A 22,102-nucleotide genomic window follows, 5' to 3' on the forward strand; every position below is an offset into this window, starting at 1 on the left:
TGGTTGCTTACTATTTGTTTGGATGGCACGCAATGATGCTACTTTCCGTCAAATTCCGGTCATCCTTAACAATCTTGTCCATAAAATCTTGGTTGATGTATACGCGATTCTACGTATGCATCTTAGAGACCTATCCTTCCGTCTGAACAACGTTCACTCATCGGTGGTTCCTTCTTATCCAGAGGATCCTGGTTGAGCTTGGCTTTGTTGTTTGTTGCTAGCTGACTGTAGTTTCTTTTTCTTTTCCTTTTGCTTTTGTTTTTCTATATTTTAGTTTTGTTTTTCTATTTTGTTGGGTTCATGGGTTCAACATTTTGTTGATCTTCATGAGTGATAATGTTGATTCTCTCTCTCTCTCTCTCTCTCTCTCTCTCTCTCTCTCTCTTTTGATTAGCACAGGCTTGAACGGTAGTGGTTATCAGAAGTTTTTCAAATTCTTCGCTTCAGAGACGTGAAACCAGACTCTTGTTTCAGAGATTTTTCATGCTGATTTTACTAACCAAGATGAGATCAACCTCAGTTGCTTGTATTTTTCTTGCTCATCAGTTTGATCTATGATTTATTCGCTCATGAACGTTGATAAGATCGGTTCATTTAGCAGCACCTTAGGTGGCATATGTTAACGCCGAGACTGAACGGGCTTAAAAACACAGTTAGCTTGGTTCAGCTTGTTGGCTGCACGATTGTTCTGTTCCACGTTCTTCATATATGCATACATAATACATTCTTTTACATGTCCTATATATGCTAATCCTAGTGTATGTCTCTCTCAGAAAGAAACTCTAATGGTGCTCCATCGTCTACTTTGTAGAGCGGATTAATGGGTAGTTTATCATTTTCAGTTTTAGGTTCCTCTACCTCTTATCAATTCAGGCATTTTTAGTCAATACGTCCGATAGTTGGCAAAAGGAATATGCCAAGCTCACAAGTCGCTTATTTTAATGTTTACCGAACCGAACCTCCACCCGTTTGACTTTTGCTAGGGAGTGCAATGGTAACGTAAGGGCCATGGGTACATAATTTTTGTATGAGCACATAATCTAAACCCTCATCCATGCATCGCTGCTGCGATCAACGGCGTTTGTCCATCGCAAGTTTGCATATATTATGCGTACAGTGCTCGGTCCCACTGCAGTTATTTGGACCATAGATTATCAAGATTGACGTTCCCAAGTGACTCGTTAAGTGCCCCCAAACAATGGGGCCAAGGTCTGGGCTGGGGCCCACAGGTTTAGCAGATCTTAAGCAATTTAGCAGCCTACAAATCTTAAGCTGCAAATATTTAGGAAATCTCAAACAAAGTCATCGCCATTAAATTTTTTTTTTTTTTTTTGAGATTTACTCGGGGAAACCCCCTCAGGCGCACTGACTCTGTCTGCCATACTACGGTCTCCGTCCATGTGGGCGTAAAACTCTGAGGGCTTACCCCTCGACCCCAAGGAGGGAGTCGCCAAGCGTATTAATTTGTGTTCTTGCTTTTGTCATATTCTTATGGCAAAGCTTTTAAAATAACGATAATTACGCCCATGATGTTGAATTTTTTAATAATATATAATAGTCTAGCTTAATGAGATTATATTTTTCTTCCCTACGCATCATCATTGTTTGCCACTTGACAATTACAATAACAATCTAGTAGTCAAGCAAATCAATGGTGAAATTACAAACAACACCATGCTTTTATTTTGATATTATTGTGCCCAAACTTATCCAAAATGACGTGCATTAGGGAGAACAGTTGGTCTTAGACTTTTCCTTTTTGCTTCTTCTTCTGGTGGTTAAATGTTTGGCTTGACCTTGGGAATCCGACCTCGGTGCATATGTTTTAGGTCTCCTTTCAATCTTAAAACTTTCATAGGCCTCGACCCTTTGTATGGATCCGTTTTCAGGTCTTGTAATTTGGAGTTTTAAGTTGGACCAAATTGGCCTCTAGTAAGTAGTTTTCATTCTAGCAATGTTGTTTGTTGTATAGGCTTTAGTATTGTTTCCATCTAGAGATTTATTTCATATGCTGTTTGGGAAGCGTTTCGATGACAATATGTTAAGTAGCAAAGTTGGGGTGAAACTTAAGAAAAAATAATGCAAGGTTTTGCATGCATAGGAGTAATTATGCGCATGTAGCAGTCGGTACAATAAGAAAAGAGGAAGACCATTGAACTAAAAGCTGATATGAAAGATTGTAAGCTAATTGTAGCTCTAGATAGAAGATACGGAAATTATTTCTTTTATTATGAAATTTAGGTGGCGTTGGGACAATTGGTCTTTAGATTCTTTTAATGCCTATATATAGATAATGGTCGGTGCTAAACTCATTTGGTGCTAAATCGCATGCTAAATAGGTTTCTGGGGCTTTTTTCATTTTATTTTTAAATTATGACCGTACAGATATGATCTATGTGTTTGATTTTATAGGGATCAGCTCTTGAAGTGTTCAATTCCAACAACTGGGTGGGTTTTATAAAGTTCCAAAAATGAACGGTTCAAAATCTTGGTAAATTTTTGAGGCTCCAAACATCATTTTTTTCATTGAAAACCCATTTAGCATGCGGCTTAGCACCAAATGGGTTTAGCACCATCTGCAGTAGTATATAGTACTAACATAGCAGCACTTGAGATTTAGGTGTCTTCTTGATTATGTTGGTGTGTGGCCCATTCTTGGTTGATTTTATTTAGCCGTTCTCTTTAGCATGGCCTTAATCTCTCCTAGCACTTACACCTGTTTCATAATCCTAAACTGACCCGCCCGAGGAACAGTCTAGAGACTAGGTTTTAGCAAAACGAGCACTTGACTTCATGTTGAAAATAATGTAGCATGTTCTTGGAAGTAGGCTAGGAAGCGAGATGAGGTCATGGCCCAGCCTATGTACTCTTCAAACTCGTGAAATAGGCATCATAGAGTGCATATGGTTCAAATATACTTTAGAGTGCAAATCCTATCACTTGCAACTTTGGAATAATGCAGTTATTTTGTAAGTCAGTCAGTTTGAACTTTGTTCAATAGGTTTAGACTTTAAATTTTATTATTTTTAATTTTAAAAATGTACTTTATTTGTAAATGAGTTTGCTTGAGCTTTGCTCGTTTAACTCAAGCTCAACTTGGCTTGCAAGAAAATACAAGCCAAGATTGAACACCTTTTGTTCAGTATGTTCAGGTCATTACAAGCTCTAGTTGGAAGCGTCATGGACTAGGTAGCATGTTCATACTTCTTGTATGGCAAAACAGAAGATGTAAGCCTTCTAATGTTTTTGTTTTTTGGATTTGCAAGCTGGGGTTAGGCAGACTCCTACCAGTACATCAAAGAATCTATACACAAATTACAAAACAAAGGGAAACCAATCTAATCTGGAGGTTTGTCCTTCCAACTCCGATCATTACCCAGGACCCCAAGATTTCCAAGATGCAGTGCCAGGTAGATGCTCTCCTTCTTTCTCCACACACATTTGATTCTCTCAAACTGCAAGAAAAACTCCACGTCATTGATATCAAGCAAGTGCCTATTAACTCTACCCTCCAAAGCGCAGTTCATTACTCAAACCACATCCCTCCTAATGCTGTCCACTATGATGCGCTTGAGCTGGACGCCTTCAAAAATTTCTTTCCACCAATGCCACTCACGAATCTTCGCATCTCCTTGACAAGCTATCCATCCCAATTAAAAAAAGAAAAACTTTATCATCCCTTATGGTATACCCCACTCTCCATCCATGATAATTTCTACTGAAAACAGATACCACTACAACAGAGCAGTAGATTAGCGACGACCACCTTTCGTCGCTAATCCGTCGCTAATCCGTCGCTAACCATGTTAGCGACGGATTAGCGACAACGCGGCGACAGTATGCTTACGTCGCGAATATTTCGACGCTAACTGGCGACGGAATTATTCCGTCGCCAAGTCCGTCGCTAATTGCGACGGAATAACGAGCGCTATATTCCGTCGCCAATCCGCCGGTACTAAACGGCGACCACGGCGTGGCGACGGATTTAATTCCGTCGCTAAGCCGTCGCTAGATTAATATGAATAGCGACGGAATCATCCGTCGCTAATCCGTCGCAAAAACGAAAAAAAATCAAAAAAAATTTATTTAAAAATTAATTACGGAGAACTGTACAATTTATATTTCCTGTACAATTTATATTTCCTGTAAATAAAAAACAAACCACACAAAAAAATTCATATAACAAGTATCTATAATAATTAATCGTTCCACCTTAAAACTAAAAAGTTTAATTATTTACAATTCAACAATTACAATTAGGAAAAATAAAAAAAATAGAACTTCTTCAACACAGTCCTCTAATCATCGCCAAGATTTTGTGCGTCTTCTTGTTCATTGTCTTTATCTGTCCCTTCAGCTCCACTACCCTGATTATCGCTAGCAGCCTACACAAGAAAAGAACAGTCAGTATTGATAAACAAAATATAATGAAATAAATTACACATTATATGTGATTCTATCATGTGCTCATGTGTGATCTAAGGCAATAAAAAAACTCTATATGTGATTCTATCATGCTCATATGTGTGCTAAGGCAGTCAAAAAATTGAATATGTGATTATAGCATGTTCATATGTGTTCTAAGGCATATAAAAAAACTCTATATGTGATTCTACCATGCTCAGATGTGCTTTAAGGCAAGCAAAAAACTATATATGTGATTCGATCATGCTCGTATGTGTGCTAAGGCAGTAAAAAAATTGAATATGTGAATATAGCATGCTCATATGTGCTCTAAGGCAGGCAAAGCCAAAAATTTTATATGTGATTCTATCATAAATGATATATAACATGTTCATATGTGTTCTAAGGCAGTTAAAAAACTCTATATGTTATTATAGCATGTTCATATGTGTGCTAAGGCAGTCAAAAAACAGAATATGTGATTATAATATGCTCATATGTGTTCTTAGGCAGTAAAAAAACTGAATATGTGATTATAGCATGCTTATGTGTTCTAATGCAATCAAAAAAACTTTATATGTGATTCTATCATGCTCATATGTGCTCTAAGACAGACAAAAAGTTAAATATATATATATGTGATTCTATCATGCTCATATGTGTGCTAAGGCAGTAAAAAAATTGAATATGTGATTATAGCATGTTCATATGTGTTCTAAGGCATCTAGAAAAACTCTATATGTGATTCTACCATGCTCAGATGTGCTTTAAGATAGTCAAAAAAACTATATATGTGATTATACCTGAGAGGGACCTGGAATCGAAGATCCCCTATCCTGAACAGCGGCCTTGATCTCATTTCGGAGAAAGGGGGCGACGGTGTATTGGAAGTAGTTATTCAGTGATTCATTAATGATCTCGCGTACATCATCACCGGAAAGAATAGTCGGCTGCTTGGAGCTTATGTCGGCGCAAGAAGTTGGTGAGCCGTAACTGGAAGAACCAATAACTGGTGAAGTGTTCATATTACTCCCAAACCCGAACACGCGACCTTTTTTGGGTTCACCTGCTGCAGTCACCCATGCTGTAGGATCAAATGATGGATGCTGAGTAGCGTCTTCACCATATCGCTCTACCATTTGTTGCTCATATGCCTCCTACAAAATAATGTTTAAAGTATTCATTAATAATTAATGATAACATTATGATGACTTGCATATATATTGCAATGATTATTAATAGAATTAATACATACCGTTGTCGTTCTCGCCTTCTCTGATACGAAGACTCTCGTGGTCTTCCGTTTATGTGTTTCTACAAACACATCCTTATATGGTACACTGTCTCCTTTTTCTGCTTCCTGCGAAGTTAAATGATAAAAGATTTAGTACACAAATTTGCAACTATACTTATAAAATTAATATTATATATTGATGAGTTACCATTTTCTTTAGGTGGCTCCCAAATGTCTTAGATCCACCTGTGTGTAGATGGGCTTCGGGCATCTTCGATCGATTTTGTGAAGCCTTCGCAGAGCGATTTTTAAATGCATCTCCCGCCCACATATCGCACATTTCATCCCAGTAATCTCTCCTGATAGTAATAGGACCATGGCCCTTCCACAGTAATGGATCATCTACTACGCCAGATGCTTTTTTTGCTGCAGTCTTCATAGTGTGCAGCATGTCTGCAAATCGATTGGCAGCCACCTTCTGCCACACCTTCCTTGCATCATTTTCTTCCACCGTAGTTGCAAAGCGATTCGAAGCCTACAAATATTTTCAGAAAGTTAGTAGACATTGCTTAAATAAATTAAATATGAAACACATTAACTATGAGGAACAACTGTATACCATGAATGAGGACCACAATCTGTCTAATACCTCCTTTGGGTACTCTTTCCATTGAGCAACTGGTCCTGGTAGATGTTGAAGAAGTGAATTCCTAATCTCCCGTACTACTTCTTGTGGCTCAAACCTCGTGCTGCACATGAATTGTTACACAGTAAATATCAATATAAAATATTTAAAAGATATGCAATAATTGAAAACAAAATACTTACGGTCGATTATCGATATACACTATTCGAATGAGTCTTCTTGTGCCAGCCTGTGAAGACCCTGTTTCCTGTGTTGGCTGTTGACTTGTGCGATCAACTGGTGTAGGTGGGTCGTATACAGGCGCAACATCATCTGTAAAAAAATACACACCAAGTTCTCAGAATGTGCATTTGAACTAATCAAGCATCTAATTAGTTATATGATATACCTATCACAGGAGCCCGTGAAGATGAAGGTTGAGCCTGGCTACTACTGGATGAGCGACCACTATAACCTCCACGAACCATATTCTAACAAATAACATATGTCATACAATACATTCAAATAATTCACATCAAGTATTACAATGCATTCAAGTCATTCACATCAAGCATTGCAATGCATTCAAATAATTCAAATCATTGACATCAAGTATTGCACTAATTCAAATCATTCGTTAATTGCATAAATTATAATACATTCAGATAAATTACAATGCATTCGAATCATTCGTATCAAGTATTACAATACATTGAAATAAAATTTTTAATCATTCACACCAAGTATTGCAATACAACTCACATCAAGTATTACAATGCATTTAAATAGAGGTTTGTAGTATAAGATTTTTTTCACTAGCTTGAGAATTCTTCCTCGTCACTAGTTTGACTTTCTTCTTCTTCTTCTTCTTCTTCTTCTTCTTCTTCTTCTTCTTCTTCTTCTTCATTGTTTGCCCATCCACTTGGTACATCATTTGGATCGCATTCCTCTATGAATGTTTCATCAGCCAATGGAGATATGACATGCATATCATGCGCAACATCGTGACCATAAGCGAAGTCACAGACATCATCTGATTGATAGTAATCACTGTCTTCAGCTAACTCATCTTCTTGTAACTGATCATACTCGGGGTATAGTTTGGATTTCACCTTGCAAACTGCCCACCATTCATTTCTATCTGACTTTTTTATACTCGGATATGAAGTATAATAAACTTGTTGAGCTTGCGAGGCTAATATGAATGGTTCATATGTTCCAAACCTGGATTTATGATTCACCTCCACAATGCCTGAAGCTTTGTCGAGTCTTGTTGCAGTTGGATCAAACCAATGACACTTGAATACCGTAACCCTGTTATTCATGCCTAAGTAAGTCAACTCCATTATTTCCTCTATAACACCGTAGTAATCATGTTCATTTTCACCGTAGCTGCTACCCTTGACACACACGCCACTATTTATCGTTGATTTGTTTATACCGTAGTCTTTCGTATGGAATCGATAACCATTTACGATATACCCGTTGTAGCATTGCACAACTTTGGTCGGACCATTTTCTAAATCACATATTCCTTGATCTTTAACATCACCATGGCGAACCTACGCACAGACATAAACAATTATTGTGATCACGATCAATTAAGTAACTTAGTGTTGTTTATAAGTACAAAATTTATGTTAGCTTCTTTACCAACTGTTTCAACCACTCCACAAACTTAGTTTCACGTTCTTTTTGTACTTCTGCATTAGTGAGATGTGAAACTTTGCTTTGCAACTCCAGATCAAATCGTCTGCAAACCACAAATACTTATATTACCGAGCCATGTATCCACATATAGAACATAAAAGGATTTATAATTGAGTTGCATATACATATACTTACTCGATGTATGGGTCGATCGCTGAACAATTAAAAAGAATATAGATGTGTGCTACATCTTGCTCTCGATCTGTCAATAGCCTTGATCGGCAACTACCAAATGCATGCCCAAGTCGTTGAAATATCGACAGCTTGTCAGCTACAGTTACTTGTTCTCCATCATCGTTACGGGGCGGGCATGTGTAACGTGTTGAAATATGAGGTTCGAAGTACATAGATGAGAAATTTGAAATCTCTTCTAAAGTGTACGCCTCACAAATAGAGCCTTCTACTCTTGCTTTATTACGAACCTTTTTTTTTAGGTCGAACATGCATCTGACAAGAATATACATTTCAAATTTTAAATATCTGTCATTAAAGAGACAAATATAAAAAAACATATACCTTTCAAATGGGTACATCCATCGATATTGCACAGGGCCACCAACCCTTAGTTCATATGGCAGATGTATGATCAAATGTTCCATAACATCGAAAAATGCTGGCGTAAATATCTTTTCTAACAGACAAACAGTGGTGATGACAGAGTCCTCAAGATTCTTTACATCTGATACAATGACCTCCGATGCGCACAATGTTCTGAAAAATCCGCTCAACTCAGACAATACCCCCCATATAGGTTTGTCTAACATATCATGGAATGCTAGGGGTATCAATCGTTGCATAAAGATATGACAATCATGGCTCTTCAACCCATATAACTGTCCATCGTCAATCTTCACAGCCCGAGCAATGTTAGAGACATATCCATCTGGAAATCTCAGTTGTCTCAACCATTGACATACATGTTTTATTTGATCAGGTCCGAGCACGTACTTCGCCTTTGGTTTCAGTACTTTGCCATTATACTCTTTGAGTTCCAATTCTGGTCTTTTACATATTAATTTTAAATCCATACGGGCCTTCGGATTATCCTTCGTTTTTCCTTTAATATTCATTACTGTATTGAACACATTATCAAACACATTTTTCTCTACATGCATCACATCCAAATTATGTCGTATCAATAGGGTCGGCCAATACGGTAGTTCCCAAAAAATAGATTTTTTCGTCCAATTGTGTTCCTTCCCAAATCCACGGAAGGGTGTAGGACTGCGGGCATCTGTTAATACATCTGGAAAGTATCGCAATCTTCTTAAAATCTCTATGCCAGACAATCTTGAGGATGGACCTTCCATTTCAGTTGTGCCTGCTGTAAATGCATTCTTTTGACGTCGGAACGGATGATCGCTGGGTAGAAATCGACGATGGCAATCAAACCAGCAAGGCTTCCTTCCATGCCTCAATCTAAAAGCTTTGGAATCCTCCATGCAGTACGGACAAGCCAACCTCCCATGTGTGCTCCAACCAGATAACATACCATATGCAGGGAAGTCACTGATTGTCCATAGAACAGCGGCCTTCATGTTGAAATTTTGTTTTTTGTGGGCATCATACGTGGTAACACCGTCATCCCACAGTACTTTTAATTCATCAATCAATGGCCTTAGATATACATCAAGATTTTGGCCAGGTGAGGTCGGACCAGGGATCAACAGAGACAAGAAAAGATTTGGACGTTTCATACACAAGCTTGGTGGAAGGTTGTATGGAGTTACAAATACTGGCCAGCATGAGTATGGAGTTGATCTACCCCCAAATGGATTAAATCCATCTGTACATAGACCGAGTCTAACATTTCGCACTTCCATTGCGAAGTTCTGATGAGTACGATCAAAGTGCTTCCAAGCTTCAGCGTCAACAGGATGCGTGATCTTGTTTTCATCGTGTCGAACTTTATTTGCATGCCATCTCATGTGTTTAGCTGTCTTTGAAGACATATACAATCGCTGCAATCTAGGAGTGATAGGAAAGTAGCGGAGCGACTTGTATGAAACTTCCTTTGATCTCGTGCTACCATTGCCTCTTGTCTTTGGCTTGAACCGAGGATGCCCACATGACGGGCATGATATGTCGTTTTCCTGCTCCTTGAAATACAACATGCAGTGATTTGGACAAGCATCAATCTTTTTGTAACCCATACCTAGAGCGTTGACCATAACTTTCGCACGATAGAAATTTTGTGGCAATTTCTCATCTTTAGGCAACATACTCTTCACAATCATGCACAAACGGTCAAAACATGATTGACTCAAATTATACTCGGACTTCAAATTCATTAGTTGAAGAACTGCAGACAAGATAGTGTGACTCTCACAACCGTTCCAAAGTGGCTCATCAGCATCTCTAAGTAAATCATAAAATCTACTAGCTGCATCGTTTGGTGATTCTTCATCTACGACAGTTCTTACATCACTAGAACTCATAGCAGAACCCAGTTCTGTTCCTGCAGCATCAAATATCAAATTCGTATATGGATTATCGTGCACCACATTCACCCGTGCATCAAAATCGTTTCTAAATTCTTCTCCATGAAACGTCCAGTTCTGATAATCACTCACAAAACCCTTCCTGTATAGGTGATGTCTAACGCCATGAGGTTCTACAAATCGATTATTCTTACAAATCTTGCAGGGACACCTAATCCGACCTGTGGGATCTACCGTACTGACACTTGCCGTTGCAAATTCAATAAAACTGTCGACACCATCCATATATTCATGCGATAACTCATTGTCTACTATCCTACGGTACATCCATTCACGGTTTGCAGTCATTCTGTCGTATGATGTTACGAATAGTATCCTAACCAGTTAAAAGAGAACCATCAGAATACTATGATGAAGAAAATATCAAATTTATCATGCAATATATGATGTCATACAATCACAAGAATTATGATGCATGCATTGATAACTTAATATTTTCATGTGCAAACTATTCATGACACGATACATTCATTTGAAGCATGCTTTCAGTATACAATTTCACATGGAAGACATAATCAAATTGAAAGTAACTACATGTAAGCATGGATACAATCACATCAAACATTGCAATACATCGAAATAATTCATATCAAACAAATATCAAACATGTACCTGCAGCAAACACACTTCAATATCCCACTAACTACTACCATGCATAGCATGGACTCCGTACTCCAAAAATAAGAACACTTCCATATTCATACATTAAAATCATGCTCAGCATGATCTCCGAACTCCAACAAAGTAGTCATAGATATCAACAACTAAGTGAGTGTGTGAACAATAAAGTGTTATATTCAATAAATTAAATAACATGTGATGCGCTTGCATCACTTACTCACCACGGGTATTTACCCGATTTGCATTGTTTTTGTCACTTACTTACCACGGGTGGCGGGGCACAAGCAAGTTCTGTTGAGAAATCTGCAAAAAAAAATGATGTTTTAAAATGAAGTCACCATGAAATTATTCGACCATATTAAATCATAAAACCTTAAAATACAAGAAAATAAATTATAAATAAACCAAAACATCATAAACTATAAGAAAAATAAACCATAAAATTAAATAAAAAAGCCACAATTTAAACCTTAATCAAACAAGGAAAAAACCTGCCAAAATCAAATACAAAAAAATCCTTCATCAAATTAACTAAAAAGTATTAATTAAAAAAATGTGATTTAAATCCCTAATTATAGAAAATAAAAATAAAAACTCTAAATAAATAAAAAAAACCTAATCAAATTAACTATAAAAGCCTTAATTAAAAAATTTTGATTTAAAGTCCTAACCAAATTAACTAAAAATCCTTAATTAAAAAAATTATGATTCAAATCCCTAATCATAGAAAATAAAAATAAAAGCTCTAATCAAATCCAAGAAAACCCTAATCAAATTAACTATAAAATGCCCTAATTTTTAAATTTTGATTCAAAGCCCTAATAAAACAAAATCAAATAAAAAACCCTAATTAAATTAACTACAAATAGCCTTAATTTAAGAAATTTGATTCAATTGCTTAATAAATGAAAATCAAAATAAAAAATCCTAATCAATGAAAATCAAAGAAAACTAAACAATAAAAATAAAATAAAAACCCTAATTTCTGAAAAAAGAAAAAAAAGAGCAAGAAACCAGGGGGTCGACCCCCGGCCGGACACGGCAGGGGGTCGACCCCCGGCCGGACATCAAAAGGGGTTGACCCCCTGCCGGACAAGGCAGGGGGTTGACCCCTGGCCGGAGACGGCAAGGGGGTCGACCCCGGCCGGACAAGGCAGGGGGTTGACCCCCTGCCGGACATCAAAAGGGGTTGACCCCCTGCCGGGGTTGACCCCCTGCCGGACACGGCGGGGGGTCGACCCCCGGCCGGACATGGCGGGGGGTCGACCCCCCCCCCCCCCCCCCCGGCCGGACACGGCAGGGGGTCGACCCCCTACCAGGGTTGACCCCCGGCCGGACACGGCAGAGGGTCGACCACCTACCGGGGTCGACCGCCTGGCAGAGTCGACCACCTGCCGGAAAACGCAGGGGGTCGACCGCCTGGCAGAGTCGACCCCCTGCCGGAAAACGCAGGGGGTCGACCGCCTGGCAGAGTCGACCCCCTGCCGGAAAAAGCAGGGGGTCGACCTCCAATCCATTTACGTACCTGCGGTTGCTCCGGGCAGCGACGGCGGCAGCGGAAGGTTGACGGAAGGAAGAGGGCGGCAGGAGGGAGAGGGCGGCGGGCGGGAGCAGCGAAAGGAGAAAGGAAAAAGAGGGCTGGGATTAGGGGTAATGCGACATATAGCGACGGCTTAGCGACGGATTAATTCCGTCGCTAAGCCATCGTAATTCAAAAAACAAAAAAGGCGACAGAAAATATTTCGTCGCCTAGGCCGTCGCTATGTTGCGACGGAATCTTAGCCGTCGCAATTCCGTCGCTAACTGTCGTATTTATTGCGACAAAACATTCTCTCGCAAAATCCGTCGCTACTTAGCGACGAATTTTGCGAGGGAATGTTTTCTGTCGCTAGTTTCGTAAAATTCTACAAATATAGCGATGGATTCATTTCTCTCGTTAATCTGTCGCTAAGTAGCGACGATATAACTCCGTCGCTAATCAACTATTTTTTTGTAGTGTACCTTCACCCATCCAATTGACGGACACCATATGTTATTGTAGATCCATCTAAGATTGATGGGGTGAGACTTTATGCAATCGGGGCAATAACAACTCCCGAATATGATTTAAGATTTGGTAAGGCATCAATTTAAGATGGCTTGCAAACACTAAAACTTATTGATTCGGTTGTTGTATATCAATAGATGATCTCGGATATAGTGTATGTTTGCATGCACATTTAATTTACTTGATATATTATGGAAATACGTGGAAACAAACTCAAGGACCGAGCTTTTATGCAGCTTCTACTCTCATTACCAATTCTCTCTCTATATTTGCCATGTTTTTTGATAATTCCATTGATGTCTTTATATAGACCATGAGAGGCGCTGGAGTGATATCATGCCACTTGGGGAAACACTCATTCCAAATAAGGTTTCACTTTTAGAGTATGAACAGACACATCCGAGTGGAGGAGGATGCCATATGTTATACCCAACTCTTCATCCATGATAATAGATACTGAAAATAGATACCTTCACCCATCCGAGTGGAGGAGGATGCCATATGTTATACCCAACTCTTCATCCATGATAATAGATACTGAAAATAGATACCTTCACCCATCCGAGTGGAGGACACCATATGTTAGCATAGATCCATCTAAGACTGATGGGGTGAGACACTTTTTGCAATTGGGGCAATAACAACTCCCGGATATATCAGTTGGAGTGATATCATGTCACTTGGGTAAATATCCATTTCAAATAAGGTTGCACTTTTAGAGTATAAACTGACATATCTATTCATTTGTATCTTTTTCACAGGCCATATACCTGACTGTTAAGATGATCCTTCCTCAACAGTCATGCCTATTAGATTCTCATATATATTTTTTATCTTGTGGATACATAATTCCAACATTAGATAATATCTAACAATTTAGATTTTATTCCTAAAGGCACAACATTTATGTTTTTGGTTTTTGATGCCTTAATATGTTGCCCAAGTACAATATATAAGAAAAGTGGGAGCTGAATCTAGTTTTCCTTTGGCATGTGAATATTTATCTTAAAATGACGATCAATAATCATAAAAAATCATGCTCTTAACTAGTTTGTTTTGGATTTCATAAGGATTTATTTATGGTGTGCAACATGGATAAATTATGCTTTGGATATCCAATTTATGATAATTTGGATATGGATATATATCAATCCAAAATGATTAGGAATTAATTGGTCTAATTAGAATATATTGTTATAACTATGTGATTATTAAAATGTGCATATTAACTTGATGGTTGATTCTAGGTACCTAGACATATTTGGAAATGCACACAATGTTGATTTTTTTAAATGTTTGAATGGTGCACATAGATAGTGATAATTTGGTTTACTTATAGATACTCAAACAGTGAAAAGTATATGCTTGGCAAATTATAATTAAAGAGTTGACATGGATATGTGAAATGATGAATGTTTTTCCATTGATGTGCATATTGCTGCTATGTAAGTCAGGAATGTGAGATAGTGACTTAGTTTTAAAGAGGATATAGAGAAAATAATAGTCTATCGATAGTATAGACTATGTACAATAATGACACAGAATGTTTCTAAGGTCATGGGAGAGTCACAAGAGACCTCACTTATACATATGATATTTAAGAAAATTGAATATACAATGTTATCGATGTATGATATATGAGCAAAAACATGTTGAAATTCACCACGATGATGTATGCTTGTTTGCTCTATTAAGATTTGAAATTCATAAGTTTGATGTATTACTCGCCCTAAGGGTTGTATTAGAAAGAAATTGAAATTTGATATACCTATGTGAATTAGAAGTGACTTAGATCATGATGGAGATATGCTAGCAAAAGCATGATGATGTCAAGTCTAAGTCATTAATATGCATGGTAACATGAAAATTCTAGATCTTGATGATAGATATTATCAAGATATTATGAAAAATATGTTTCATGCATGAGATGACATGGTTGGTCTGTATAAAATTTCACATGCTTATGTGAGAGATAGATGATGATTTGTGTTAAATCATAGATAATTCTCTAGCATGTTAAAAATATTCTATAGTTAGATTGTTGACCCTTTGTGCATGATATAAAAATGGAAAATCAGATAACAATGGATTATTTGCCTCCATGTGATATGGAAGTTTTTTTTGTAAAGTATACTGTCTTTTTAAGCAGAGTCAGGGTTAGAAATCCAAATTAGGGTGGTCATAACTGTGTGAGTGTGTCTTTTTAAGCAGACTGTATGAAAGCTATAAAACATACATAGAGAATAGGTGATGAGAATAGAAATTCTCCTTCCTCCACTTGGGTTTGCCCTCCACGTATTTCCATCAATATAAGCATGATCATTGCTCATAAATGTATCCCATAGTCAGATTCATGTGGTATTTATATCTTCTCTACCACGAGTCAAATAGTACAAGTGAATGCTCCCATTATTTGGGGAAGCATTCTCATTGTTCTTAGTCTTATTGTCTCATGTGTCTGTATGAGCATGAGTAAGTCCATAAATCGAAAAAGAATCTAGTCTCCAAATGGTACAATTAAGGTTAGAAGTTATAAGGTCCACCCTAACAGTCTGTTTGGTTCATGGAAAAAACACCTAGTTTCGTATGAAAGTAGGTCGTTTTTCTGTGGTGGGTGAAACAAACGCCTATTGCGTGATGCGGGTAACCGTGATGTTTCCCCTTGAAACAAATGGAGCCTTGCAATGCATGACAGGACGTGAGTCACTTGCCTAGGACTCGCCAGTGTTGTGTCCTACATGACAGTGATGAAAACACTAACCGCGGGATGACTGTGTTGATCTCTCATTAAGTTGTACCCGAGTATCCAACGTGCCCTAAGGGCTCTTTTAATCAGGGGTGTCGATTGGTCAGGCTTTTTTTGGACCCATGTAGAACCAGACCCAAACTTGACTTGAGATGATGGTACTGGGTCCGGACAAAAGGTAAAAGCTCTACGAACCAAATGCATCCTCAAGGGGTCGTTTGCATTCCAAGGCAACGGTCTCCATGCAGAAAATAGCGCGGAGAGTGTTATTGCTGAAAGAAAGTCCTTATCTTGCACCTTTTGATTGGTATGATCTCTCTCTCTCTCTCTCTCTCTCTCCTGGGTGCACGTATTTTCATGTTGTGGGGAAAGATGCATCAGGCCCCAACCCAACCCTCACTGGGTGCGTTTCTTACAAGGCCCCGTTTTGGACTTCTATGTTGCCGCGGGAGTCACTTGACGAAGATCAACACCACAATCTGTCAGTAGGGTCGTGTTGTGGCCTTCATCACCACGTCCATCTCTTGTCCCCACCCATCTTGACGACGTAACTCAAGCCCCCGCTTTGGAAAGGAGGGACTAACGGACAAAGATAGTGCCAAATGGGGCCCAATAAGAATTTTAAAGTCTTTGGCTACTCCCCCATTTTCATATGATTCAAAGGGACATCCATTTCCCACCACCACTCAAGTTGTATGGGATCTGCTTCCTCCAATAATACCGCCACACGACAAATTCAATCGAGGCAGAAAACGACTCAAACTTTCTTCTCTTCTTTGGTCTTTCCACGCGCTTCTGGCGAGTTGGTGCTCGTTTTGATAAAAAAGTTACAATCGGACATGCAACTCTGCTTCAATCATCCAAGTCACCCAGTTTTTCTCTAGATCCGCTTGATGCACAGATATGTCCTCATACAGTTTGTGTTTCTCTTCTTTTCTTGGGGTTATTCTTACTATTCTTCTCTCCCATAGCGCTCTGTCCGAGACCAACCCAGTTGACTGCCCTCTGCCTTTATACTGTAGTAACTCCATTCAAATCCTTTTCCCGTTCAGCTCTCTCAATTCTTCTCCCAACTGTGGCATGAATATCATATCATGCAACGGAAACCTCACTCAGATTGATCTATTCAATATCCGTTTCACTGTTAAGCGAATCTCATATACTGGTCGTAATATCGAGATCCGCTACCCCGATTCATACAAGCAAGAACTCTGTGCATCACCTCGCAACTTCAGTACTCTACCTGAAAGACTCTACCATGGTTTCCAATTCTCTGGTCCCAATGTCACCATATTCAAGTGCAATTATGCTGATGGCCGGCTGCTGAGGCCTCCTTTTTCACTCAAGGTGGAAGGTTGTGATGATGGTTCTCTGCTGTATTACTATTACAGTCCTCAGGAAACAAGGGAGCTGCCTTTTGTTGCAAGTAATATCGGATGCCCTGTTTATGAAATCCCTGCTGGTGTCGAGGAGTCTGCTGCTGCAAACCTGTCTGTGATATTGAGTAGCGGGTTTGTTCTTCACTGGAGAAGGAATCTTAGCTGTGATGACTGTAGTAAAACTGGAGGCTTCTGTCGATTTGATGAACATGATGTCCCATTTTGTCACTGCAAAGATGGATCAGCACATTCAACTAATTGTTCCAATGGGACAATCTCAACACCAAAATTAAGTAGTAATCCAAGTACAGAACTCCTCTCTTGCTTGTCTTCTTCTCATCACTTATTTCTTGTGCAAAGCGTATTTCTACTGATGACAATTTGGTAGTGTTATTTACCATTTGTCTGCGGAACAAGTACTGGTTGCACTTTCTTGTAGGTGGTGAAGCCCATCCATATAAGGTTGTCAACATGGAGTTAGCATCAAGTGTCGCTGTATTTCAAAAGGACAACATCAAATATGAGATCCTGTTATTGTTGCCCTGGCCTGTTGCCCAGCCCTGCAGAAGTGAAGGGTGGTACTCTGGGGATGACAAATTACGTTTCTTACAACGTGAAAGCATTTTCACTTGTTCATTACGGGGTTACACTTGCTCACAAAAATGTGGGAGCTAACAAGCTAGAGAGAGAGAGAGAGAGCAACACTTTATGTATATATATATATATCCTGATTCCTACTAAACAAACCATGTAGATCACATTCCAAAAACAGTATTAGAAAAATAAAAAATTGAGACCATCCACATACCCTCCTACCGTCCAGATCTTGGAAATCAAATTTTATGGTACATTGATTATTATTAAGCCCATTAACATAGTAAATAAGCAACCACACTCTGTGTGTGTGTGTGTACTCTGCGCAGTGCACGGGGACCTCTTTTTGATTAGTTGAACTTCTGTTAGTCCTTTCTTGAACTCTTTTGGTACTGGTTAGCATAGCAATGTATAATTATCCTAGCAACCTTCCTGTGCATGTGGGAGCATGAGGCGTCTCACCAAAGTAGTGTCCACTTGAACCTGCCATGGCTAATGTGCATGAACTAACTCACCTTTTTGTCCTTTGACATGCTAAAATTCACTAATATCATGTCTAACATGGGGTAATATTTTTAGATTTTTACAGATTTTCATTAAATACGTTTGTAATTAGATGCTTTCTTCCATTCCTAATAGTCGATCGGAATTCATGCATGTTTCTTTTTGTTGTTAATGTTCCTATTTGTCTAGATAATTGTTGAGAAGTGTGTTATTAACTATCAAGCTCTGGTAATTTCATGCTGTTTCAGGAAAGCACAACATACGGCTGAAGGTCATAATAGGTAACCACTTTCAACATTGATCTCTTATGACTCGTTCATTTCATGGTGGTCAGCCTGACTTCAGTTTGAAGATGCTGTCTTGGGAAATATAACCTTGAACAGTCCCCGAAGATCTAAGCTCATTCTCTAATTCATGTGTGCTTGGAGCCCACATTTTGCCAATCACTGTAGTCTTAGCCACCCTGAATGTGTGAAGTCCAACCAAATTTTACTTGTCGCCAGGGCGCAAGTCAGTCATTCATTTGGCATAAACTTGTTGATCAACTCAAAATTGAGTTGGCAATGTTAGCATAGCCATGTCATCTTTGCATATATGGCCCAAGCACCAAGTGTTGCTGGCCGGCCAGGGCTCACCAAAACCTTAAGGGATGCAGGTAGCAAAAAGTTAAATTCTTTGAATTGTCCTATCATGAGCATGACCTGTTTTATTCCACAGGTTTATCAGCAGCTGTTGGCAGTTTTCTCTTAGCAGCCCTATGTTTCTTCTGCATCCATCGCTATTATTTTAGGAGAAAGCTATCCCCCTCTGCAGTCTTTCTCTCCCGATCCCTTTCATCATCAAAAACTTCGAGCACACTCGACATGGAAAGCAGAAGCTTCCAGCAAAGGTGTGGTGGCCGTGTCACCATCTTCACATACAGGGAGCTAGAAGAATCCACCAACAATTTCAGCCCCTCTAATGAGCTCGGCGATGGTGGATTTGGTGCTGTCTATCTTGGAAAGCTCCATGATGGCCGGAAAGTGGCCGTGAAACGACTGTATGAGAACAACTGCAAGCGCGTTGAGCAATTCATGAATGAAATCGAGATCCTCTCTGGCATCCGCCATCCGAATCTTGTGTGCCTTTATGGGTGCACTTCACGCCATAGCCGGGAGCTGCTCTTAGTATATGAGTACATAAACAATGGAACGGTTGGCGACCACATTCATGGCTCACACTCTGATGAAGGCCATCTCACATGGAAGGTGAGGTTGAACATAGCTGTTGAATCGGCCGAGGCATTAGCATACTTGCACCAGCTTGATCCACCAATCATTCACAGGGATGTTAAGACCAACAACATACTCCTTGATAAAGATTTCCATGTCAAGGTTGCCGATTTTGGCTTGTCGCGCCTCTTTCCGTCCATTGAGGTGACACATGTGTCCACCGCACCACAAGGGACACCTGGCTATCTTGATCCCGATTATCACAAATGCTACCAACTAACAGATAAGAGTGATGTTTATAGCTTTGGTGTAGTGCTTGCAGAGCTCATCTCTTCGTTGCTGGCTGTCGACATCAGGCGGCACAGGCATGAGATCAATCTTGCCAATATGGCAATCAACAAGATCCACAATCATGAATTGCATGAGTTTGTTGATTCCTCCATCGGATTTGAGACTGACGAGTGGGTAAATCGAACTGTGAGAGCTGTTGCAGAGTTGTTATTCAGGTGCTTGGCACCGGAGAAGGAGGTGAGGCCAACAATGGATGAAGTTGCAAAATCACTTAGGCAGATTCAGTTAGGGGAGTGTGAATCACAGCGGATAGCATTGTCTCCAGAGTTGGATACTGGTGCATTGCTGAAATCTCGCGCCCCACTGTCGCCGAAATCTGTGACAGATAAATGGCCGAGCCACTATACTACACCTAATAACAGTGGGTGAGATTTTGGTGACAATTGTAGTTCAGAGAATACCATTGGAGTTAATGTTCTGGATACAGGCTTCCTTTCTCTGTATATATGGAGTCGTTAGATTAATCTTGCTGGGTGGATGTTAGCCTTTATATTCTAATAATGAGTTGAAATTGCTTTTGTATAGGATAAATAAACCCTTTGAACTCTCTCTCTCTCATTTTCGTCAAATTCCAGTTAACATTAATAACCTGGTGCATAAAATCTTGGTAGATGTTTATGCAATCTTGCGTCTTCCGCTTCCTCCTGCTGACGCTACCTCTCTTTTGCCGCAATCTGGGCAAGCGGCTCCGGCGTGAGCCCATTTTATCTGTCTGATGTTCTTTTCTCTTATGCTTTCTTTATTTGTTTTGGCTTTTGCTCTTGTTCAGTTCATGGGTTCAACATTTTGTTGATCTTCATGAGTGGTAATGTTGAATTACTTTAGGCTCTCTCTGTATGTGGTGTCTGGTGTCTGATATTACTAGATTAGCACATTTGTGTCCAATATCCGGTCTAGTTCTGGTTTAGTTTGTGCTGGATATTGATCCAAACCAATTCCTGATGGAGGTCTAAATTTTGTTTGTTATTTTGATTTGGACTCAATGGATCCATCTTTCAAGCATGTGCCTGCAGATTGGGATTCAAATTTGTACCAAGATTCACATGGAGATTTATATCCAAGCACTTATTCCTGCTTAGGTAAATTCTCGCTCCCAAACTGGACCAATTGTTGGGTCATGCATGATTTCAATCCAGCATGGATCTGAACCTGCATTATCAAGGACCAATCTAAAATTTGACCACAGTTCAGGTATCAATAGATTTAGATTCCTTCCCAAAATAAGATAAAAATGAGCTGGGAATATAGATCCATATTTGGGTTACAATTTCAAAAGAAAAATAGTTTCAGAATCAGAATCAAATTTAGTAATGAGGAGATCCGAAATCGAAACAAGATGTTCTTGAATATAAACCTAAGTTTCAAACCTGAATTATGGCTCAAAAGGCTCTATATGTTTTTTGGATCCAGCATCTGTACCTAAGGGTGGGCATCAGATCGGGTACCTAACACCATACGGGCTAGATTTGGGCTGCTTTTTGCAGCCTGTGCCCAAAAAGGGTCGGTCTGATGCAGGCTGACTAGTAAATGTGCTGGTCCTAGGTAATTGGAAATTAGTATTTGAGTGGAGCCTAAATTGGCCTGGCCTGTTTATTAGTAGAACTTGAAGGACATGACCCACAATAAGGCCTGTGTCTGTCCCAAACCTGACAAGAGTTGGGCCGGGCTTTCGATGGTTTGAGGTTGGTCTTGTCAACCTGCAACAAGCTCCAAGTTGTGTTTGCCAGCCTTATGTTGACACCTAGGGGTGTCAATGGATCGAGAACTCAGATCAGATTTTCGGGTATGGTATCAGGTCAGGACCTGGGTCTAATCAGGTCTACTATAACATAAATATACACAGACCCGATAAGAACTACATGAACCAGACCCAGACCATACCCGATAAAATAAATAAAAAAATTTATCATTTTTACATTGAAAATTTGTGGGTCTTAATCCGAAGTCAGGTTGGGCCCAGGTCTGGTATAAAATTTTACAAACTATACCCAGATCCATGTATTGTCTTCTTATTTGTCACCATACCTGGACCTTATAGGGTTTGATCCGGGTCGGGCCTGGGTAAACCCGGCACCCCTATCAACACCTATCTAAACCCACTTCGAGTGTGAATTTGAAAAAGATTCAAAGACTAAAATTGGTGTAGAATTGAATTTATTGAGACATGATATGTAA

The 22,102-nt window shown here is 39.3% G+C and overlaps 2 protein-coding genes across 2 annotated transcripts in view; one reads left to right on the top strand and one right to left on the bottom strand.

Moving 5' to 3' along the window:
* The window catches only part of LOC149831436 (LEAF RUST 10 DISEASE-RESISTANCE LOCUS RECEPTOR-LIKE PROTEIN KINASE-like 1.2), a 38,019-nt gene extending 17,557 nt beyond the window's left edge, over positions 1–20,462 (top strand). The window contains exons 2-3 of the mRNA XM_090013897.1: positions 18,614–18,646; positions 19,083–20,462. Of these exons, the coding sequence (XP_089870023.1) occupies positions 18,614–18,646; positions 19,083–20,296 (1,247 nt within the window). The 3' untranslated portion in view covers positions 20,297–20,462. The remainder of the gene's footprint in view (positions 1–18,613; positions 18,647–19,082) is intronic.
* LOC149831437 (uncharacterized) lies at positions 4,140–5,439 on the bottom strand. Its single transcript, XM_090012069.1, has 2 exons — positions 5,208–5,439; positions 4,140–4,385 (listed from the first exon to the last, which is right to left on the bottom strand). The coding sequence occupies exons 1-2, from the start codon at positions 5,427–5,429 to the stop codon at positions 4,299–4,301; spliced, it is 309 nt and encodes a 102-aa protein (XP_089868195.1). The 5' UTR covers positions 5,430–5,439; the 3' UTR covers positions 4,140–4,298.
* Positions 20,463–22,102: the final 1,640 nt, after the last annotated feature.

The sequence above is a fragment of the Nuphar pumila genome, chromosome 7 (assembly GCF_984573655.1).
Source record: "Nuphar pumila chromosome 7, dmNupPumi1.hap1.1, whole genome shotgun sequence".
Taxonomy (NCBI): Eukaryota; Viridiplantae; Streptophyta; class Magnoliopsida; order Nymphaeales; family Nymphaeaceae; genus Nuphar; species Nuphar pumila.